This window comes from Coloeus monedula (genome assembly GCF_965178545.1).
Source record: "Coloeus monedula genome assembly, chromosome: 8".
Lineage (NCBI taxonomy): Eukaryota > Metazoa > Chordata > Aves > Passeriformes > Corvidae > Coloeus > Coloeus monedula.
Window position 1 is genome coordinate 17,192,614 of NC_138788.1, and position 20,646 is coordinate 17,213,259.

General features: G+C 38.2%; 1 protein-coding gene across 3 annotated transcripts in view; it reads right to left on the reverse strand.

Annotated features, from left to right (window-relative positions):
- KAT6B (lysine acetyltransferase 6B) overlaps positions 1-20,646 on the reverse strand; it is a 110,006-nt gene that overhangs the window by 19,265 nt on the left and 70,095 nt on the right. For all 3 annotated transcript variants that reach the window (XM_082285998.1, XM_082285999.1, XM_082285997.1), the window contains exons 11-12: positions 18,219-18,380; positions 13,235-13,328 (exon numbers count right to left, since the gene is read on the reverse strand). In XM_082285998.1, the coding sequence (XP_082142124.1) occupies positions 13,235-13,328; positions 18,219-18,380 (256 nt within the window). The remainder of the gene's footprint in view (positions 1-13,234; positions 13,329-18,218; positions 18,381-20,646) is intronic.

A 20,646-nucleotide genomic window follows, 5' to 3' on the forward strand; every position in this document is an offset into this window, starting at 1 on the left:
TGCCTGTGACACAGCACCCTTTTACTTGTGTCAAGTCCTAACAGCTCTCTGACCCTCAGGACAACTGAGTCTGGGCAAACTGTTCCATTAATTGTGAGGTTTTTGCATGTGTCTGTCATTGGTGCTATCCACCTGTTTGTTACAAAGTTCAATAACTTTCTGAACTCAGGATCCATCAATATGCTCCCTCCTTCTATGCTACACTCCAAAAAGCTCAAAATTAATTAGGAAACAAATCTGTTGTATTTCTCCTTAACCACTATCACATGCTTTAATTGCAGTATCTTGTTCCACTTTTTGCTATTTAGTCTAAACATTGCTCACTACAAGAAACTAATACCAATATTCTATTGTATTTTACAGTGTACTGAGTTTACAGCAAGGGTCATTACATTTGCATCTTTTTCTATTCTTACAAAAAAGTGAAAGAACACTTAAACCAAGTATGGATCTCTCTGTGAAGTGTTAAGATAGACAATTATAAGAAACTTCACCAAGAAGTCAGCATATACTCCTATTAGGAAGGATTCATCTTGGAGAGCACTTCTACAAATTTGTATCCAGACAAAGGTTGGGAAGTGTTCAAGATGTCTGTGCTTTTATATTAATATTCTAGATGCATTTCAGCACATTTTAAACACTGTTTTTCTATCAGATAGTATTATATCTAGCACAAATATGTCCTCTAAACAAATTAGAGCAACAATACCTGTAATTAAGAATTTGGATCACATTGGTTATTAATATCATCATGTTGTTAAGCAGTCAGCAATCAAGTCCACTGATCTAGTCTATCTGCCAGTGAAGTCAGACCAAAAACATCACCACTTGCAAGAGCTGCTGGAGGGCAACAAAGGGGTAGGAACAGTGTACTAATGTCATGCAAATGGAGTTAAATAGAAGCAGGTTTGTTCAGATCAGAGAAAGAGATTTTAGTCTACTGATATTTCCACAATTTTAGACTAATGTAGACTTCACCGCAGAAGTCTTTTAAGAACTACATCTACACTAATCTGCAAAATGAGACAGTAACACCATATAACTAAGTAACACTAACATTCTGGACTTCAGTCTGATTTATAAGGATAACAGCTTTTTGCTATGCACTGTGTAACTTAAACCTGTCAATCTCAGGTTCATATGTAAGTACGCACATCACAATCACACATACCAACATTCACATACAATTCCACACATAGCACCACTGAAGTAACTCTTCTACAGAAAACATAATCAAGGTACTTGTGAAAGACTTCCAGATACACACTTGAACGATGCCAAAACAGATGAAAACCATGAGCAGACAGGAGAGTCACAGCAAAATTCAACTACTGCTGGGAGGTGGAAACAGCTTAAAAATCTACTTCTCAGAGACCCCTACTCCCAAATCAGAGCTTTGTGGAAGGTCCTGTGCAAGAGCTTCTGCTCAGAATAGAACCGTTACATAATTAGCACTATTCAACTCCTATTTATATTTTGTTAATATTTGTGTCAGAAGAAAACACATTCATGAGAATCTATCCAGAACAAAAGAAACAACCAGTGAGCCGTTACCCTCGTTATGTTCTGAGTTCTCCATCTCCTTAAAGGCCATTCCTCACAAATTAATTACCAGACTCAGGCAGATGGAATCAAGCACTTTTCCATTAAAGTTTGTTTTGTTTGAAACAAAACCAAGTAAAATAAATTCTTTAATATGGAAGGGAAGAGCTCGTGAGTTTTCATGCAATGTTCTGTATCAAGCCAAAGATCTGAAAGAACAGCAAGTACTAGCAACTGTTTTAATAATACACCAATATCTAAACTGAAGATTACTTCAAACCTTCCTTCCATTTCAAGCTATCCTAAGAGATATTTGTTTTGTTTTGTACATAACATCACATCCTTTGTTTTGATATTATATGAACAAGTTGTGAAGACACACGTCCAAAAGGGTAGTCAGAAATATCAAACCAGCTGAGTTTTCAGACAGGACAGCTCAATACAGATAAGGTCAGCTCAACATTGCAAGTTCAGAGGTATGACCATGAGTGGAAGGCAGAAATACATAAGGTGAAAGTGTGAGCTTATTAAAACTTAAAATTCCTAAAACTGTAATTCATGTTACCATTTTTTTCCATAACTATTCTGGGTGCCTCTGAACTGTTCTTATCTATGTCAATGGGAAGAAGGTCAAAGATAGAGGACCTTAAATAGGTGTTGGTACCCTCTTTGAAAGCACTTTTGAAATAGCTTCAAAGGACCCCAATCCCAAGATCCACACAAACACTATTAAAAAAAAAAAAAAAGGACTAGCTGTAACTTGAGATGCTCAGATCAGTGAACAACCTGCTACATTCTCTTTTCTTTGTCAGAGTAAAGAAAAGCTTTCTTCATGATGAACAGAGTAAGCCAAAGATTCTCTCATTATTGTTACAAGAAATAATGCCAGCTCTCATTCCTCTCCACATCCTCAAGTAAACCCAACACAGGAGGCCCAAAACCTTTAGTTCCTCTACAGAAAGCTTCACAGAAGAGGTTAGGGCTAAACAAATGCCCTTCATGAAGGAAAGGTAAAGATGACTGCATTACAGTTGGACCTACAAAAGGCACCCTTTGAGTGAATTAATTTGCTAACACTTATTTTACCTGCGCCAGTTGCCAGCAAACCCCTTGAGTGGAGGTTCTGTGTATGAAGTGGACTACTTATAAGCAGAGTGAAAGCATAAGCAAGAGAAAGAGAACTGAAGTACCCTTAAAAGCAAGACTTGTATGTGCAAAGGGCACCAATCTTGAATACCAATTGGATGAATAAATTTGTCAGTAGGTTAAGTAGTTTAGAAGATCATTAACAACACTATATTGTTCTTGATTTTATGAGCAATAATTTAAGTTATTTAAATTTACATTTTAAAAACTATTCAATAAATGACACTGAGCAGTAAATAGTTTATACAACTGTAACTATTGAATGAATTCCCTTTAGGAACTGCCTTTACCTTCCCATGTTTAATGCTGACAGCACATGAATACTGGGTTGAAAATGTATCTCATGTGCTCATTAGACAATACTACCTGCTTGCCTTCTTACAGGATCTATGTACCTCTACAGCAACCAACTGACAAGACAGGAAGGTGGACCTAGGAGTCTATGCCTAATATAACAAGTACACTGAATATGCTGAGAATCTTTACATGGCACTGGGGCCAACCAGCACAGGCAGATGGCGTCCATAGCATTAAGCTCTGACACTCAGCTGGAGTGTTAACCTGGCTGTTAACATAATTCTCCCAGACTCATGGCTCAGGAAGATTGTTATCACACTTGGAAAGTGACAGATGCCCTAGACCAAAACTGTATCAGGGATGGTTTTAACAGTTTTAGAGTAGATAAAGTTCCAGAGCCCGAGAGCTTTTCCTATCATTATTTTATTCATACCTACAAATGATAGCCTAGTAGTACTAAACAACGTGAACAAAAGTGAAACAGGGAGTTAAATACTGAGAAGCCAAAAGACACATCTAAGAAATCACTGCAAGTACTGTGTTTGCTCAGGTCAGTGGTCATGACACACATACTTCGTAAGATACAACAAAAGACACGAGCTGCATTTGTCTGAAGGGAGCAGCAAAATGTCATTGCTGTTCATTTGCTCTGCTAAAACATTCTGTGTAACAGGGAATTAACCAAGTAAGATTTAGAAGAAAAAAGAAAACACAACAGATGATGAAGGTTATTATTAAATTTGATGGTAATACCTGGTCAGTCAACATAAACAGAAATTGCATAAGAAAGTGTGTGCATCAAACACAAATGTATCTATTACAGCACACTTCAAAAAGCTGAGTCCAAGACACAGCAATCTGCTAAATATCTACTGTGACTCAAACCAGCAGTAAACAAGGCAAAAATAAAATTCTTTAAAAGAAGGTAGAACTGACTGATAAAATACTGGCACTGGAAACAAGACATCTGTTAAGAAGGCCTCAAGGTTCTCTCTGTGCCTTAACAACAGGGTGACAGGCCTTTGCCTTCTCCTGCCTTGTGGTTGGAGCTCTCATTGCTGAAGACCAAAGCAAAAAAGTCATGGAGTACACCTCAGTCTTCTTCATATCCTGTGTAACCAGGTCCCCCATTTCCTTCCAGACAGGGCTCACATTTCCCCTGTTCTTCCTCTTATCATGAATGTACCTATAGATTTTCCTGTTACACTTAATGACCCCAGTCAGATTTAACTTTATCATGGCTTTGGCTTTCCTAACCTGAGCCCTGCCAACTCAGACAATTTCTGGTTTCCTCCCTTACCTTATTCCTCTGCAAAAATTTTAATCATTAAAAATGCATTACTTAATTAAAATCTGTTTTCAGCTACCAGTCTTCAACAGATGGCTTTCCACGTTCACTAACGCCCCATAAATACAGCTTTGTCCAACAAATACTTGCTGTCATTCTTACCATGTTTAGCCTTGCCTTTTCACTGTTTTCAATGATATCTGGAATATAGATGCTCTTCAGTTAAAATAGCCTTAGCTTCTGTATCTGAAGTGACATGTCTGCTTTCTTTTGCAATTCTGATAAATGTACAGTGTCTTTAAGCTATATAAAAGTGATGCCAAGAAATCCCAAGAGGCTGATTTTCTTGGAATAATCTTAAGTCAACTAAGCTTAATTCAAAATCCATCTTCATTCCCCCCTCATCTAAATCGCAGCTTGACAGAATGCTTCTTATTAGTTATTTAGGAGAGGCCAAACTCAAGCCTTGGGGTCAGCAACATAATCAATCATCACGAAAAGAACAGAAAATAAGCAGCAGCAGTCAGGCTCCCTCACAAATTCACAGCCACCACAGACACTTTAAATTCATTCCTAAAGGGAAAAAAAAGAAAAAGAAAAGATAAAGCAGGTAATTCAACCTTTCATTTGGACACAGTGCATCTGTAAACACCACCACAAAACAATGAGAAGACTGACACAGTATTCTGTACTGGGGTACACAAGTCAGTCAGTCAAGAGTAAAACACCCCACAACACAGAACGATTCAACATGGGCCACCACATTTAATAAATGAAACAGGCCTGCTTTACACAAATCCCTAACTCTTTGTAAGGGTAGTTTGAGAATACACCTTTCCAATAAAGCCTATTAAAAAAACCAAATTGCTCCTCTTCACCCTTGGTCTTGCATTTTGACTCTCCGCTGTTTGCCACACCGCCAGCAGTAACAAAGCTGTACTTTCAGGATTGGAATGTGAGAATGCTGAAATGCTCTTAGTTGAAATAAATTTTATCTTAAAAAATAACCCCATGGTCCCACTTCATCCCCACCTCAATTCTGTTCACAGACCACAGCAACGCATTACTGTGAACAACTCTCATAAAAAGTGTGTCTATTCCTAGATTATATTTCTGGTATATTTCAGTATTTGTTAGAGCAAACTGTAAAACATCTTAACACCAGATTTCAGAGAAGAACCATGTAAGAGGCATTTACAAAATGTGCTCATGATTCTGCAGACACCCTAATTTTTTCAAATGCTATTTCTACTTCATTTTTTATTTAAAAAAAATCCTTTTGATTTTCTTAAAGTGGGTTTTCTAAAATATTACATTTTGGCCAACAAATTATTTCTCATAAAGAGATTAAGACTAGCAATGTTATATGAACACATACCACACAAGTAGATCCAACCACTTAAAGCCTCCTGCACCTTAGGCCTGGCTCTAAACTGCAGGCAGGTATCAGACAGTGGGTTCCCAGTACTTCCATAAGAGTACCAGAACTTATAGGCGACATGTGAGCACACTTCCTCTGATCTCTCCTAATACATTTGTTTCATTACATTATCCACCTTTACATTTTTTTGAATTTGTTTTGCTTTCCAGAAGTCAATTCATGAATTATTAAAAGAACACAAGTTTCCTCAGTTCAAGATCTATGTCTTGTTTCCATCTGAATAGTTTTTAATCAGTTACCCCCTCTTTAACATGATACTTTAGGAGAAGTCTGCACAGGTACTTACCACCAAGTAAGGCTACACAAAGCTAATAAACTGCGTGAATTCACCATAATGAAGAAGAAAAACACATTTTCATTACTTCTGCTCTCTTTTGCCCTCACAGCACTTTTCTGTTATTAGTTTGCCATTGTTTCCAAGTATGCTTTAAGGAAGAAATAACACCATTTCCGTACTATAATAGTTTTTGCTCATTTTCCTCATTCCAGCTTCCTACCAAAAAATGAATGCACTTGAATCAAGAAAGTCTGTCACCTTTTCTGAGGCTCTTCCTTTACTGGTATACTGCTTTTTCAGAGGCCCTGTAAAAGCTGAGGCAGCATTTTAACTCTATTCCACCGCTTATTTCCAACACAGTTTTTGTATTTTAAAAGTCATTCATCTTCTAAACAGGTTGACATTTTCCCAAATGCTAGTATCTTACCAGCAATATGTTGTGCTAAATGAGAGGCTACATGTTAGTCCATTAGTAGTTTTAAGTTTTGCTCACTTAGATTTTTTTGGATGGCTGCACAAACACGGTACTTCACAAAAAAAATCACTGCTTTTCAGGTTTCCACAAAGGAGTAGCCTAATTTGCTGTTAAAGCAGAAAGCCTAGAAACACTACAGTGAGAACCACAGATAAGTGAGTTATAAAATAGATCGTTTGGCACAGCAACATTTTCAAACCTTCTTGATGCATTAAAGCACCACAAAGCCACTTTGGAAGATGAAGCTAGAAGAAGAGATCACTGTCCAAACTTCAACTAGCCATGGAATGCTCAACCATGACTCCTTCTGAAGATACTGCAAAAAACCAAGACATAGTAATGCACATGAGTGAGAAAACTAAGCCCAAAATTGTCTAAGAGGAACTGTTACTTTCAATCAAAAATAACCTTTTGTCTGTACCAGAAGACAGAGCTTTTCAAGTACAGGAGCCACAAGGAAGTTGGAAATAACTAGCTGATCCTAGAAGAGTAAATGCTATTTGAACTGAACATATCAAAAAATAAGACTTTTATTTTTGAGCTGCATGCTCATCTTGAAGCTAACCAGAAACCAAAACTCTTTCCTTTGACAGAATCATTGATTTTGCAGGCTAGACCAGCTCTTTAACAAATTGATGGAAGAACAAAATTGTCCCAAACACCAGAAGAAAATCTCATCCTTTTCGGTCTCCTTAAACCGTGCCTGAAGACTAAACTAGGTTTCATGCAGTGCAGTTTTTTTGGCTTGTTTCAAAAGTATCTCAAAACTGCTGGCCATAAGAAATAAACACACTGTCTCCATTCTCATCAGTACAGGGTTATGCTACCTGTAGACACTTCTGGGACAGAAAACTTCTCTACCTAAAGCAGTTCTCTGGACTCAATACACAATGCTTACCACTTCTGCATGACTGGGCACTAAGCAGTGAACATCTTCCACATTTCCATAGAGAGATGCAGATCTTCTGTAACAAGCGCAAACTGGAAGGAATTCAAGAATGCACTTTACAAAGCTATGCATCCTCTTTTTGCCTCTTCAGTGCCCCATCACCACCCCTCACTCCTCAAGGAAAGTGCATACAGGATCATGTATAACAAATACTTTTGAGGACATCTGTACTTACTCCCCACACACTTTCAGCCCAGCATATTTCACTGATTCAGCTTTTGTGCTCAAAAGCCCCTAACTGGTTACATGTGAACAAGTGATTGTAGGTATTCGAAGTCAAGACAACAGGATTAGAACTGAGAGCAAAGAAACAGGCTTTAGTTCCAGATCTTCAGACAAGTTCTTCAAAGCTGTCAACAGCAAGCAAACACTATTGAGAAGCAATGTAGGCTAATGAATGTTGCCACTAACTGAGCAAAAGAGTGGATCTCTCTTTCTCGGTTACCAATTTAAAAATATCAGTAATGGTACCGACCTCCTTTATCAGTGGCTCTGATACTTGCTCATGGAAAAGCATTTAGAAGTAAAGAAATAATTTTTCATTAACAGCTTTCCCTTACTCGTACAGCAAATTTTTTTTGTTCCTCTCATCCTTTGGAAACTTGCCTTCCCTGGTGCTATACCTTAGCTGTTGCACAAGTGCTGTTACTGCTGTTACTCTGCTGCTTCTGCAAATCAGGACTTGAAGATTTACTCACCTGTTTGGATGGAACAAGAAACAAAAACAACCACTTGACCAAGAAACAGACACCAGATCTGGGGAAATGAGGACATTTAACAGAGCTGATTTTCCTACATCAGAATAAAAGTCCTCAGGTAATATAAATTCTGTTTGTTTCTTCCACTACCAGACTTGAATTGCCTTTCTCTGTTATGGTTTTCTCACAGAAAATCTGAGCTACACATCCTAAAGGAGAATCAGGGGTTAAGTCAAGCTATGGGAAAAAAAAAATCCAGCCTTTTCAAACTGCATGCGGTAAGTGATAGGAAAGTTTAAAAAGTCAGCACTGACTTTCCCACACATTCAGACAAATGAACCAAAAAAACTCAAAACCCCACAAAACAAAGAATGTATTTAGCCCAAACAGAATCCCAGCATCCTTAAGATATGTTTCATCTCTTGAGCAAGAGTAATAATTTCACAATGAACAGATAACCAAATAAAAACAAGGAATTCTGAAGGGGAGGAAGAAACTGCTACAATCAGTTGGACCAGAAACATCCTCAAGATAAATAACAAAAGGCTATCAAGGACTTTGCTCCTCAGCATTAAGCCCAGTTGTTACTGTAATGCAAATGAACTGTCAACATCCTAGCCAGCACAGTTGGAAAGGTTTATCCTAACAGTCACATGCATTTCTTTTCTTCCAACTGCTGGCTAGGCCTCCAGGATGGAATTTGCAATCCAGTACACAGAAATATGGGACTGTGACAAGATGAGCTTTGTGAAAAAGTATGAATCAAAAGACGACTTTAAACTTACAGAAAGCAAATATTAAATACTGCTGTACTTCATTCTAGTAATACTGAACTCTGTGTTAGATATGCCAAATAAAGAAATACTAATATGTTCTGGCACTGCAGTCTAATGAACACAAATAGAGCGCATATGAAGATTCCAGGCTTTGCAAGAGCTCAAATCAGGAAAGCAAAGAAAAATGTCTTGTATAGAGAAGCTGCTAAAGTTTATAAAAGAAAAGTGTCTGCACAGAGAGAAGCTACAACACCATAGCTTCAGTGCTTGTACTGTCCAAACCACAGCAGCAATACAGGCTGAAGTGACAGAGGAGGCTCATCCAAAGGCAAGTACATGTAATCTTTGAGACAGAAATGATAGCTGTGTATCACTGCAAAAGGACTCAAAACGAAACAAACCCAGAATGGGCTCTTACACAAAGCCTGCTCTCTGGTTTATTTCTGGATCAACTTCAGCTGGACTCTACTTGCCCAAAAACTTTATTTACAGCAAATACAAAAGATGGATGCAGAATTCAATTACTCTCCCTCAGGTAAAACCCTGTAATCACAATTCAGTAAACCCCACGGAATACAAGAACAACAAGGAAATGAAACAAAACAAACAGCCCAAACCCAAAAAGTTTGGCAGGAACTTTCAGTCCTGTAAAAGGCAGGAAGGTATAAATATAATAAGCAAATTAAAACTCTTATTCATTTTCAGGAAATGCTTTTTATGTTAGCTACACTCCAAGTAAAAATCAGGTTCCCTATCCCTATGTGAAAAATCAACCATTATAAAATAATATTTAATAAAGCATACTTAGTGTAAACAAAGTGCAGACTTCATGCTAACCATTTTATCTTCAGTATGACATGCTTCAAGAAAACAAAACAGGTTAAACTGATTGTCATAGAGTGAACTCAGCAAAATGACTCAGTATCAAGCCTTCAATTTTACAAATCAACAGTTTAACCATTCAATAAAATATTTGTATCTAAACTTTTTTCAATTTCTAAACAGCCCAACAAAGCTCTATCACAGTCAAAATCTCCAACTTCCCTACAAGTTAAAAAAAAAAGATCTTACCAGGCTTTAAAAACAGATTCAGAGCATGTATTTTTGGTTTTAACAACATCATTTCTATTTAAATGATGAATGACATACAGAAAACTAGAAATGAAATTATTGCTGAAGACAATCAGACTAGCAAACTCAGGCATTTTACACCACACCAGCTTCTCACAAGAGTTAATTTCCTCTTTTAAAAAATCTTCTTTCCCATAGGTGAGATTATAGATTCCTGAAGAGACAGACCATATACTGCTGTCTACAGAGTAAGAAATACTGCTATTACCAGTTTGAATAAGAAATACAGGTAAATTAAAATGTAGTTAGGAAAATGTTAAGTTGAAAAAAACAAAAATCAGTGGTCAGAAGACAAACACCTATTTTTCCTTTAGCAAAATTAAAGAATTTATTTTCGCTGGGTAGTTATAGCATGACCATATAAAACTCATCTGTGACGATTAAATTAGTTCAGGACAAAAGAATGCATCATAATCTGAACGAACAAATGCATTTCAGCATTTGAGCAGCATTACCAAAAGAAGAATCAAATTTTTACCACAAACTAAATTTTCAGCAGACTGCTGACAAAGCAGAAGTCATGTAGTGGCTTAAAGGCTGTGTTCCTTCCAGCCTATCAAGTGCCTAGATATATACAAAATAATGTGAGCAGTCAACTGCTTGCACACAGTTCTTAAAACCTTCCCTTTTGTGGTTTGTAACTATCATTTTCTGAAAATTACTTGCTCAGTTACGTTTTTATTATTATAGTCTAAAAACTGTTCTGGTTACTGTTATAAAAAAAGACAAGTACCAGTGACTGCTTCACAGATTTCAAAATAGGGCAGTTTACAAGCACTATCCACATAACAAATGAAGACTTAACATTCAGAGCATAAAATTTATCTTGCTATGACTTTATGAGAACATGACAGCCTAGATAATGTCACTGGCAAAGAATGCTTTAAACTATGATAAACTTGGTCTGTTCAAGTTTAGAATAATAACTGGGGTGGGGGGGAGGAGAAGTGGTGTTTATATCGTACCTTCTCAGACCAGCTAGAACAATTTATACTCTGGAGACCACAAGTGAACAGAAGGAGTAAAGCACAAAGAAGATGGCAGTTAGTCACAATATAGAAGGCAGAAACACATAAAATTCCAAGAAAAAGAGTAAATAATTAATTTTGAAGGGTTTTCCTGTACAAAGACAGATTTTGGGGTCACTAATTCAGATGAAGCTATGCCCCATTTCATGGCATTCAGCCTCTCTCTTGAAAAAAGATACAAATACAACATAAGAAAACTAGCCTTGAACGTTTTCCCTTCCTTTCTACATCAAGGGTAAAACAGCCACAAGCAGTTCCCTCACTACCTTTCAGGTAGTTTGCACCTTACTCACAGTACAGAGCCAGACTTTCTCAGTCATCTCTTGGTTCTTCGCCCTGTTGGCAAATGAAAGTCTGATTCCCAGTTGGTTAAGGGAACCTCTGTCCAGAAAACAAAGGGAAAGCACTGTGGAAAAGTACTGAAGGACTCCCTGGGTGCTCATGAAGTGGGCAGTCTGTTAGCCACAGCAGAAGCTAAAGGTGGTCTCTGGTTTATGCCCAGTTTATACAGCTGCAGCCCATACCTGTGATCTGAACACGTCTGCAAAGAGGGAAGGCCTAAGAAGAGCAGCAGGTAAGCTCCAAGCAAGTTACCACATAAAACCTAGTGATTCAAACAACCCCATGTGCTTCCAGATTTTTCCAGAAGGACAAGAAGGCCAGAACACCCTATCAATTTTCCCAGATGAAGCAACACAAGACACAGTAATAGAGCACATATCCAGAGAGACACAGCATACTCATACCCAGACCTCCTGTGGAATCCTTGGGTTTCATGGCTCTGCCATCAGTTTTGTCTTTATAACTATTGCAAACTCAACCAGAATAACATTTGTTTAGAGTGGTTTTTTTTTTGAGAGACACACACCACAGAGTAGCAAACAAAGGAAAAGCCTGGAAGCACTTACCAGAGCCCACTTAAGAGTTCCTCATCTCCTTTTGCAAAAAAAGGATTCTAATCCTAAAACAGGGCCAATTTCTACCTAAATAAGCTTAAAGTTCTCTCCACAGATCCAGAAATATGGGGTACGTCTCACAGCCTTGCTAAGAGGTTGCAGAAGGCACACAATGGAACAGCTGCTGTGTTCCACTCCAGTGACAGCTACATTTCAGTGGTGGATTAAGTGGTCCAGAACCATTTTTACCTAACTCACAAGGGTATAGTGAAGGCTGTTTATAAAGCCATACAATGATGGGACATACTAAGTATCTTTATACACTCTAGCACAGTCATGCTGCGTAAAACACCGCAAGACACAGAACTTGAAAACTCTACAGTTACAAATTATTGTCTTTGTCCTGCTGTTATACTGCAATGTATTATTATTTGCATTTTAATGTTCTTGCATACACCTTCAGGGCAGGAATCCTATTATCTGAACCATCTCTACTGTCATGTAATTCTACAGTGCTTTATAAAACATAATAGTGAAAAGCAACCACATACAATATACACTAACTCCTTATCATTCTCCCTCTAAATTACAGTAGAAAGCTGGATTCAGTAGTAATGAGGACACTCAACTGAGAAGTTTCCTTAGATGATTTTGTTTGGAGTTCCATTGCACCTTAAAGATTTGGGGAATAACAAATCTATATTTAAACAAGTGTGCCTGAAGCTTTCTAACAGGTCAGACAGCTCAGCAAAATGAAAAAGCAAGTACATGTAAAGCCATGAACACCTACACTCTTTCTGGTAACAATTCTCACTAAGAAAGTGATGAACACAAAAACCAAAATACATTTCTTCCATGGGGCAATTCTTCAATTAAAGCTTTTTTTTTTTTTTTTTTTTAGCTAAAAGAAGATACAAGCTAGAAATATTAGAATGGAGAGAATGCCTTGGACTAACACCTTCTTAGTTATAATCACAAATAATTGCCTCCTCTTATACTAATGAGCAAAGCAAAACGGAAAGTAATTTAGACAATTCATTCAGGGTAATAGCTTTGTGAGCTAGTATTACTGCCGAGAGATCCATTCTCAATTTCCTCGAGTACAATAACAGAGCAGCACTAAGTTTTTCACTTCAGGGAGCTTTTCTATTCTATGTAAATATAAACAGAAATCCCATTATCTATTGATAAAAACAACAAAGTGAGTTAAATAAAGTTTCATATGTTACATTTTCATATAACAGTCATCAGCTCCTTGGATCACAAGTGTAAATAAAACATTTCACTTACTGAAATCAATGAGAAACCTTCCAAATCCTTGCCTTTGGTATTGGGGCATGATCATTATGCAGGAGACATTGTACTTCTGCTGGCAAAGCTTTTCCTGTGGGAAGGAGAAACAGATCAAGTATGTCAAAGCACTGCTGAAGTGGGCAACTGCCTGCACCTGCTACTGTCCTTGTAAAATATCCCAATAAGGTGAACAGATGTATGGGTTCAGTACCAAAGTCAAATAATTCCATGTTAATACCTAATTTTAAGAAAGAAGTATCAAACATACCCTTCAGAATATTTTTAAATTAGTTAACCACTTGGCATCTTAAAAATTAAATACATTGTCTGAACAGCATAATAAAGTTTAAATGCTGTAAAGGAGGAAGACAGTAAGAAGAGAGAAATATTTTCATGCTTCACTGACCATTCTCTCAAGGATATAAACGTGGAATACAATATCCATACACATGGTGAAGTTTTATTTTCTATAATTGCTACACTAAGTGCCTGCAGGTTTTCATCTTTGTCTTCTCTCTGACTATGTGGTCAGAGTGAGGGGAACCCCATATGTGCAGAACTAAGAAGTTATACTTGAAGCATACTAACATTTTCAAAGCTAGATGCTTATAACCTGAACCCAAATCAAGGCAGAAAGCTCAGAAACAAAAGCCTTCAGACAGAATGAAGTCATACAGGCAATGGAGGCAAATATTACACTGATTGTTTAAGACAACAGAAGCTAAGATTAGGAACCTGTTCTAAATACAGAAGTTTATAGGATCTTTCCAATTTATTGATAAGAAGGAAGAGCTTTGTTACCTTTAAAAGATTACACCCCAAAAATTAGCAATAAGCAGTTTTGAGGGAGACCAAAGCAACCAGAAATATCAAGGTCAGTATAACTGACAAGGAGTTGTGGTAAACACACATACAGTTTAAGACACCAGCTATCATTTCAGCCTCCACACAAAATGACACTAGACCAGTGATGACATGACAGGATCACATGCCAGTACCTTCATTCCCAAATATTCCATCAGATACCCAAGCCATATTTCACAAGGTTTCTTAGTTTCTACAGTATGGTTAAGTATTTTCTCTGTACAGGCTTCCCACACTCTCAAGATTACTGCTAGTAAGAAGTCCACATCCTGGCAACACATTCATAACCAGGTAAAATAAGCCAGAGCATTTCTGCCAGCATAAGCAAACACACACATTCTTTCAAAAAAAAGGAGGGGGAGACATGGAAAGATGACATGCAATAATTTGAGATGAAGATTTTTCCCTAAGTTTTGGTGGTGATAACATTTGTGATCATCAGATCCCATTGTGATCCACACAGACTGGCCAAAAGCAACAGGAGTAAAGTGGAGAAAGAAAACATATCCATTGTTTGAGGGATGGTGTGCTAGTAAAATCCTTCACTCTGCCACCTCAGTAAAGGTAGGACATGGAGATCCATGTGGCAGCAAGGATACAAGGGTTATTGATGTGTTAGAAACCATGGAAGCACCTAGAATGGTCACACAGGAATTAGAGCTGCTCCCCCCAAAAAGGCAGCAGGATTGAATAGCTCAGCTCAGGTGCACCTACACCAATGCACACAGCATGGTCAGCAAACAGGAGTAAATGAAAGCCACCATACAGCAGGAAAACTATGACACAGTTGCCATCACAGAGCCATGGTGGGATGACTCACACAACTGGAGTGCTGAAATGGATGGCTATAAACCCTTCAGAAGGGATAGGTGAGGAAGAAGAGGCAGTGAGGTAGCTTTGTATGTTAGGTACTGTCTTGACTGTCTGAAACTTAATCACAGTGATGGAGGGGTTGAGTGTTTCTGAGCAAGAATCAGAAGGAAGTGCAACAGGGCAGATATCCTGGTGAGAGTCTGTTATAGACCAACCAACCATGATGAAGAGGCAGATGAATTATTCTACAAGTAGCTGGGGTTAGTCTCATGATCACTAGCCCTTGTTCTTGAGGGGGACTTCAATTTACCAGATTTCTGCTGGAAATACAGCACAGCAGAGAGGAAGACTACTAGGAAGTTCCTGGAGTGTGTGGAATATAACTTCCTGATACAGCTGGTGAGTGAGCCAAGCAGGGCAGGTACACAGCTGGACCTGCTGCTTGTGAACAAAGGACTAGGGGATGATGTGATGACTAGAGGTTGTCTTGAGCATAATGATCATGAAATGATAGTTTCTGTTTCTTGAAGAAACAATGAGGGGGGTCAGCAGAACTGCTGCCTTGGACTCCCGGAGGGCAGACTTTGGCCTGTTTAGGATGCTGGTTGAGAAAGTCCCTTAGATGCAGTTCTGCAAGGCAAAGGAGTACACAAAGGCTAGATGTGCTTAAAAAAGGAAATTTTAAAAGATACAGGAGCAGGCCATCCCCATGTGCTTCAAGATGAGCACACAGGGATGACCAGACTGGTTGAATAGAGAGCTTTGTCTCAAGCTCAGGGAAAATGAGAGTCTATCACCTTTGGAAGAAGACACAGGCAACAGGAGGGCTTCAAGGGTGTCATGAGTTTTTGCAGAGAGAGTATTAGAAGGGCCAGAGCACACCTAGAATGCAAACTGGCCACAATGATACAAGACAATAAAAAATTGTTGTTATTCTAAACCACCTACATAATCGCTGGAGGTGGAAGCAAGGAATTCTCCACTTCCAAGAAGGGGGCATGGTTTCAGGTGGAGGTAAAAGAGGGTGTACAGAGGGTCCACAGACATTTTTGTCCTTTTCCAGAGGAGGGGGTGGCAAGCAGTGCAGCAGAGTAATGCTGGTTCTGACTGGAGGATTGTCCAGCACTTTGTTTTCACTGTCTCAGGCTTGGGGAGAAAAAAATATGGGGGGAACAGTAGGTCACCTCTGATGCAGTGAGCATTTGGTATGTAATCACCCTCTTTATACACTGTTATTAGTATTGTTGCTGTTACTGTTCATTTCCTTATCTCATTGCTCTATTACCAGCAAATTGTTATCTCAACCCATAATCTCTGCCTTTTGCCTCTCTCTATCACCAGAGGGGGTGGGGAGAGGGAAGCGGCTGCATGGGGCTTAATTTCCAGCTGGACTTAAACCACAACAATGAGGAAAAGGCTGAGCTACTTCATGCCTTCTTTGCCTCAGTCTTTAAGAGCAAGACCAGCTGTACTCAGGGTACTCAGCCCCCTGAACTGGAAGACAGAAACAGGGAGCAAGATGAAGTCCCTGTGATCCACAAGAAAATGCTTAGCGGCTGTCATGCCACTTAAGACATCTACAAGTCCATGGGGCCCAAGGGAAGTGTTGGAGGAGCTCACTGAGCCACTCTATCAATTACCAGCAGTCCTGCTTAACCATAAAGGTCCCAGTTGACTGGAGGTTAGCAACTGTAAAACAAACAAAAAGGGGCAGAGAGAGGATCTGGGAAACTACAGGCCTGTCAGCCTGACCTCTGTGCCAGGGGAAGGTCACAGAGCAGACCATTTTGACTGCCATCACATGGCACACGCAGGACAACCAGGGAATCAGGTCCAGCCAGCTTGGGTTTATGAAAGGCAGGTGCTGCCTGACTAACCTGACCTCCTTTTATGACATATATATTAGAGGATGAAAGAAAGGCTATGGATATGTTCTACTTGGGCTTTTCCCTTATGCCCGGTAAGTAGTGACAGGTTGAGAGGAAATGGCCTTGGGTTGCACCAAGAGAGGTTCAGATTGGATGTTAGGAAAAATTTCTTCACTTAGAGGGTTATGAAGCATTGGGACAAGGCTGCTCATGGAAGTGGTAGAATCACCATCCCTGGAAATGTTAGAAAAACTTGTAAATGTGGCACTTGGGAACACGGCTTAGTGGCAATCATGGCAGTGCTGGGTAACAGTTGGACTCAACAATCTCAAAGGTATTTTCCAACATTAACAATTCTATGATAAGGAACAAAAATCTAGAGACTCACCTTAAGCTGCCACACCTTAGATAAATGGAGAAAATACTTGCCTAAATAAAAGTTGACATGTTTGTCACGAGAAGTTCTGACTGACCTTAAAGACAGTGTAAATTGTGCCTACATGTCTCACTTTAATTCCAGCAAGGCCAGCCTCTCAGAAGGATGCAGACATCCAAGAGATTACTGTATCATATCCAGGTACTCTGACAGGACTTTTGCGCTGCTTCTAACTACTATTTTCCCACAAATCACTTATTCAAGAAAGGAAATATATAGTCAGTAGGAGGTAGCAATACTAGGATCAGGAGCTAGCGAATTTCTGAGTAACGGTACCTATCCATCACACTCCTTAGGGACAAATTATAGACAATAATGGAAGCTTTTCCTGTTGCAAGCACATCTAACTATACTTCACCATTTTTCTTGGTCATCTTTGTCAAGACAGTCTACTTAAGTATTATTTTTGTCAATAGTAGCCATCTATTACTTGAAAATCAGCTACAACCTAGAGACATCCACTCTAAACAAGGCAGCCACCATGAAGTCAGGCAATGCATTCTTACATTGGAGCAGCAAGTAACTGCATTAGATCAGACTGCACACAAGAGAGCAACATCACTGCCCATTTACATCTAAATAGTCAGCTGGAACTGCCAGCAGTCAAGCCATGAAAACACATCAACATTCCAAGTACCTGCAACTTTTACAAGTTAGACTTACCATACTAATGCAAAAATGTTGGGGAAGGAAAAAGAATTAAATATTCAACTGAAACCACAACAAATTCTGGAAACAAAACAAATGAAGAAACAGAAATCCCAAAACAAGAAAAAACCCACCCCAATCCATGTGGCTGAACTCATTCTTAATTTGCATCAGTCAGAGGCAAGAAAGTACAGTGTATTTGAGAAAATAAACATAATACTTAAGATTTACAAAGAGGCTTTCATGCTTACGGATTTTTTTCAAAGTTCTGATTTTTCTTTGCTGTTGGCAGAAGTATTAAGGAGAGCAGGAAATTACAAATATTAAATAAACCCACTTTTAAAATTTTTACCTTAGAGAAATATCCAACTAAATGGCAGCCTTTCTCATCATTTTTTGTAAGGACATAGAAGAGGAACGGTTCAACATCATAATACAAGGTTTTGTGGTCCAGAAAGAGCTTAGCTAACAAACAAAGATTCTGACAATAAATTTTGCTCACATTTCCATCAACCTAAAAAAGCAAGACAGATGCAGTTATTTTCAAGACACAACATGTTAAGACAAAACAACCTATTGAATCAATCATATCCTAGAAGGAAACGTGAACAGTATGGTGTGTTATAAGAAACAAACAAACAAACCACATCAAGGTTCAGAAGAGAAATACCCCAGTTTCTCCTTAAATAAGAAATCACCAGTTAGTGCTAATTACTTAGCATTTTTAAGTAACCCCTGAGTATCTAGATTTATTAAACAAAGTAACTTCACTTAATTGTTCAAGATAGACTTACCTCTTTCACTTTATTCCTGAAATGAAAATGAGTATGACTGGCAGATAAGAAAAATGCACTAGTTAAAACTGCATTAAACTCTGCTTTGCTAGAAGGCAGTGGAGTACAACAACTTTTAAAAAATACCCAAACAAAGAACTGTATTATGTTGAATCCTTAAGGTGTAAGGCAAATAAACGAGTAGCAAATTACATATCAATCACATCAAGGTTTTGGATAAATTAGACAAGACAAAATTTCCATGCGAGGCTAAAACGCTATTGAGTGAGAGAGGTAAATTTCCTGGCTAAATACTACAATTAGTCTAGGTATATTATGAGTGTAAAGAGTCAAGCTGTGATTCAGACAGCTACAGAAAAGCCAGACACAAATGCAGATTTCCTAGATCAATTAGGTACTTCCTGATAGGCTCAGTCAAAGGCAAAACATTTTTGAAATAATCTTCTTACTAGAAAGGTTTGCTTGTACTGATTTTTTTTATAATGACAGTAGCTGTATTTCACTCAGAGAGAGACAAATGATAGGCACTGTGCAGAAAAAGAAGCCATCTTCGATTCTAATTTGTTTTGAGTAAGAATCCTAGTTACAAATCTCAGCAAAACCCAACCTTTTGGATACATTTAGGAATTTTAAAGAAACATCAGTAGTATAGCTGCATTAAGTGGATTGAAGAAAAAACATTCAATGAATAGCTACTGCTCATAAAGGCATCAGAATAAACTTACAGATAGCTCTCAAGAGCCTATCAAATACATCAAGCTCTCTTACAATGCACTCCATTGTCCAGATGCTTTTTATTACTTTTCACACTTATTAGCAAGTGTGCAAATTAAATGTGAACAGTAAGTAAGCAGAAATCTCCACTGGGTAAGCCATAAGCCTGAAAACGCAAATTATGTGAACTGTCTTTTTCAGTAAGAACATTTGTACAGAAATGCAAAAAAAACTTCTTAAATTTCAGGCAAGCACAGCTTGTTCATCAGTTTTAAATGTGAGAAGGGGAGGGAAAAGAGGGACGGCAAGCTCAAAAGGAAGCATCTGTCAAAAGTTGCTTGGCTACAGCATAGTAGTAAGTCATGTCAAAGTCTGCTCTCAAATCCGTCAAAGTCATGCTCTGGGCAGAGGTACATAAATCACAAAATGCCAAACTTATTTCCATTTCTTTCAAAAACACAAAGCATGAAGGAAACCACAAACTCTTCATTCTGCCTAAAAGAAAATGGTTGCACAGAATTCTTGAAAGGATCTATGAAGAAGGACATCAACTAATGACTAAGTTTCTGTGGTAATCAGTGACAACTGACATTAACCTTTGAAATAAACAGACCCAAATGAACCACATTTATTTCAGAAGGCTTAACGTAAGTGTTTACTGAAGCACCTAAAACAGACAAAAGGAATAAAAGCAGTGGAGAAAGAGTCGGGACATTGCTTTCACAGTACTTTGGTTTCCAGGTGTTTTTTGCAGCAATCCCCCTCCCTTCCCCTTTCTCAGTATTTCTCTGTATTTTACTTTATTTTTTTAAGAAGTTTTCATTCACATGTTGGCAGTAATTAATAGAAATAAATGGGAGAGCACAATTTGCCTATTGCATGCTGCACAGATCTTAATACCTGCTAATAGAGAAAATCAAGTTATTTTAAACAGACTGGGGCAATTTCACTTCTTGATAGAAAAAGAGGTAAGTCTATTTACAACGTAAGTCTTTTGCTGGCAGGTATATGATATTTATAAAAACTGCTCAAGTCAGGAAGGAAGCACCCTTGATGCAAATAGCTAATTTTTTAACAGCACAAACACAACCAAACGAACCAAATACAAAGATCTTGTTCTAACTTATAAAAGGACTTCAATACTGCATCTGTTGTTTAAACAGATAATGGCAATGACCAAGCACAACAGACATTAATACAGTTTGAGAATATAAGTTTGAATAAGAATCTATTATTTGCAGTTAAAGAGAAATTATCAATATATGCATCTAA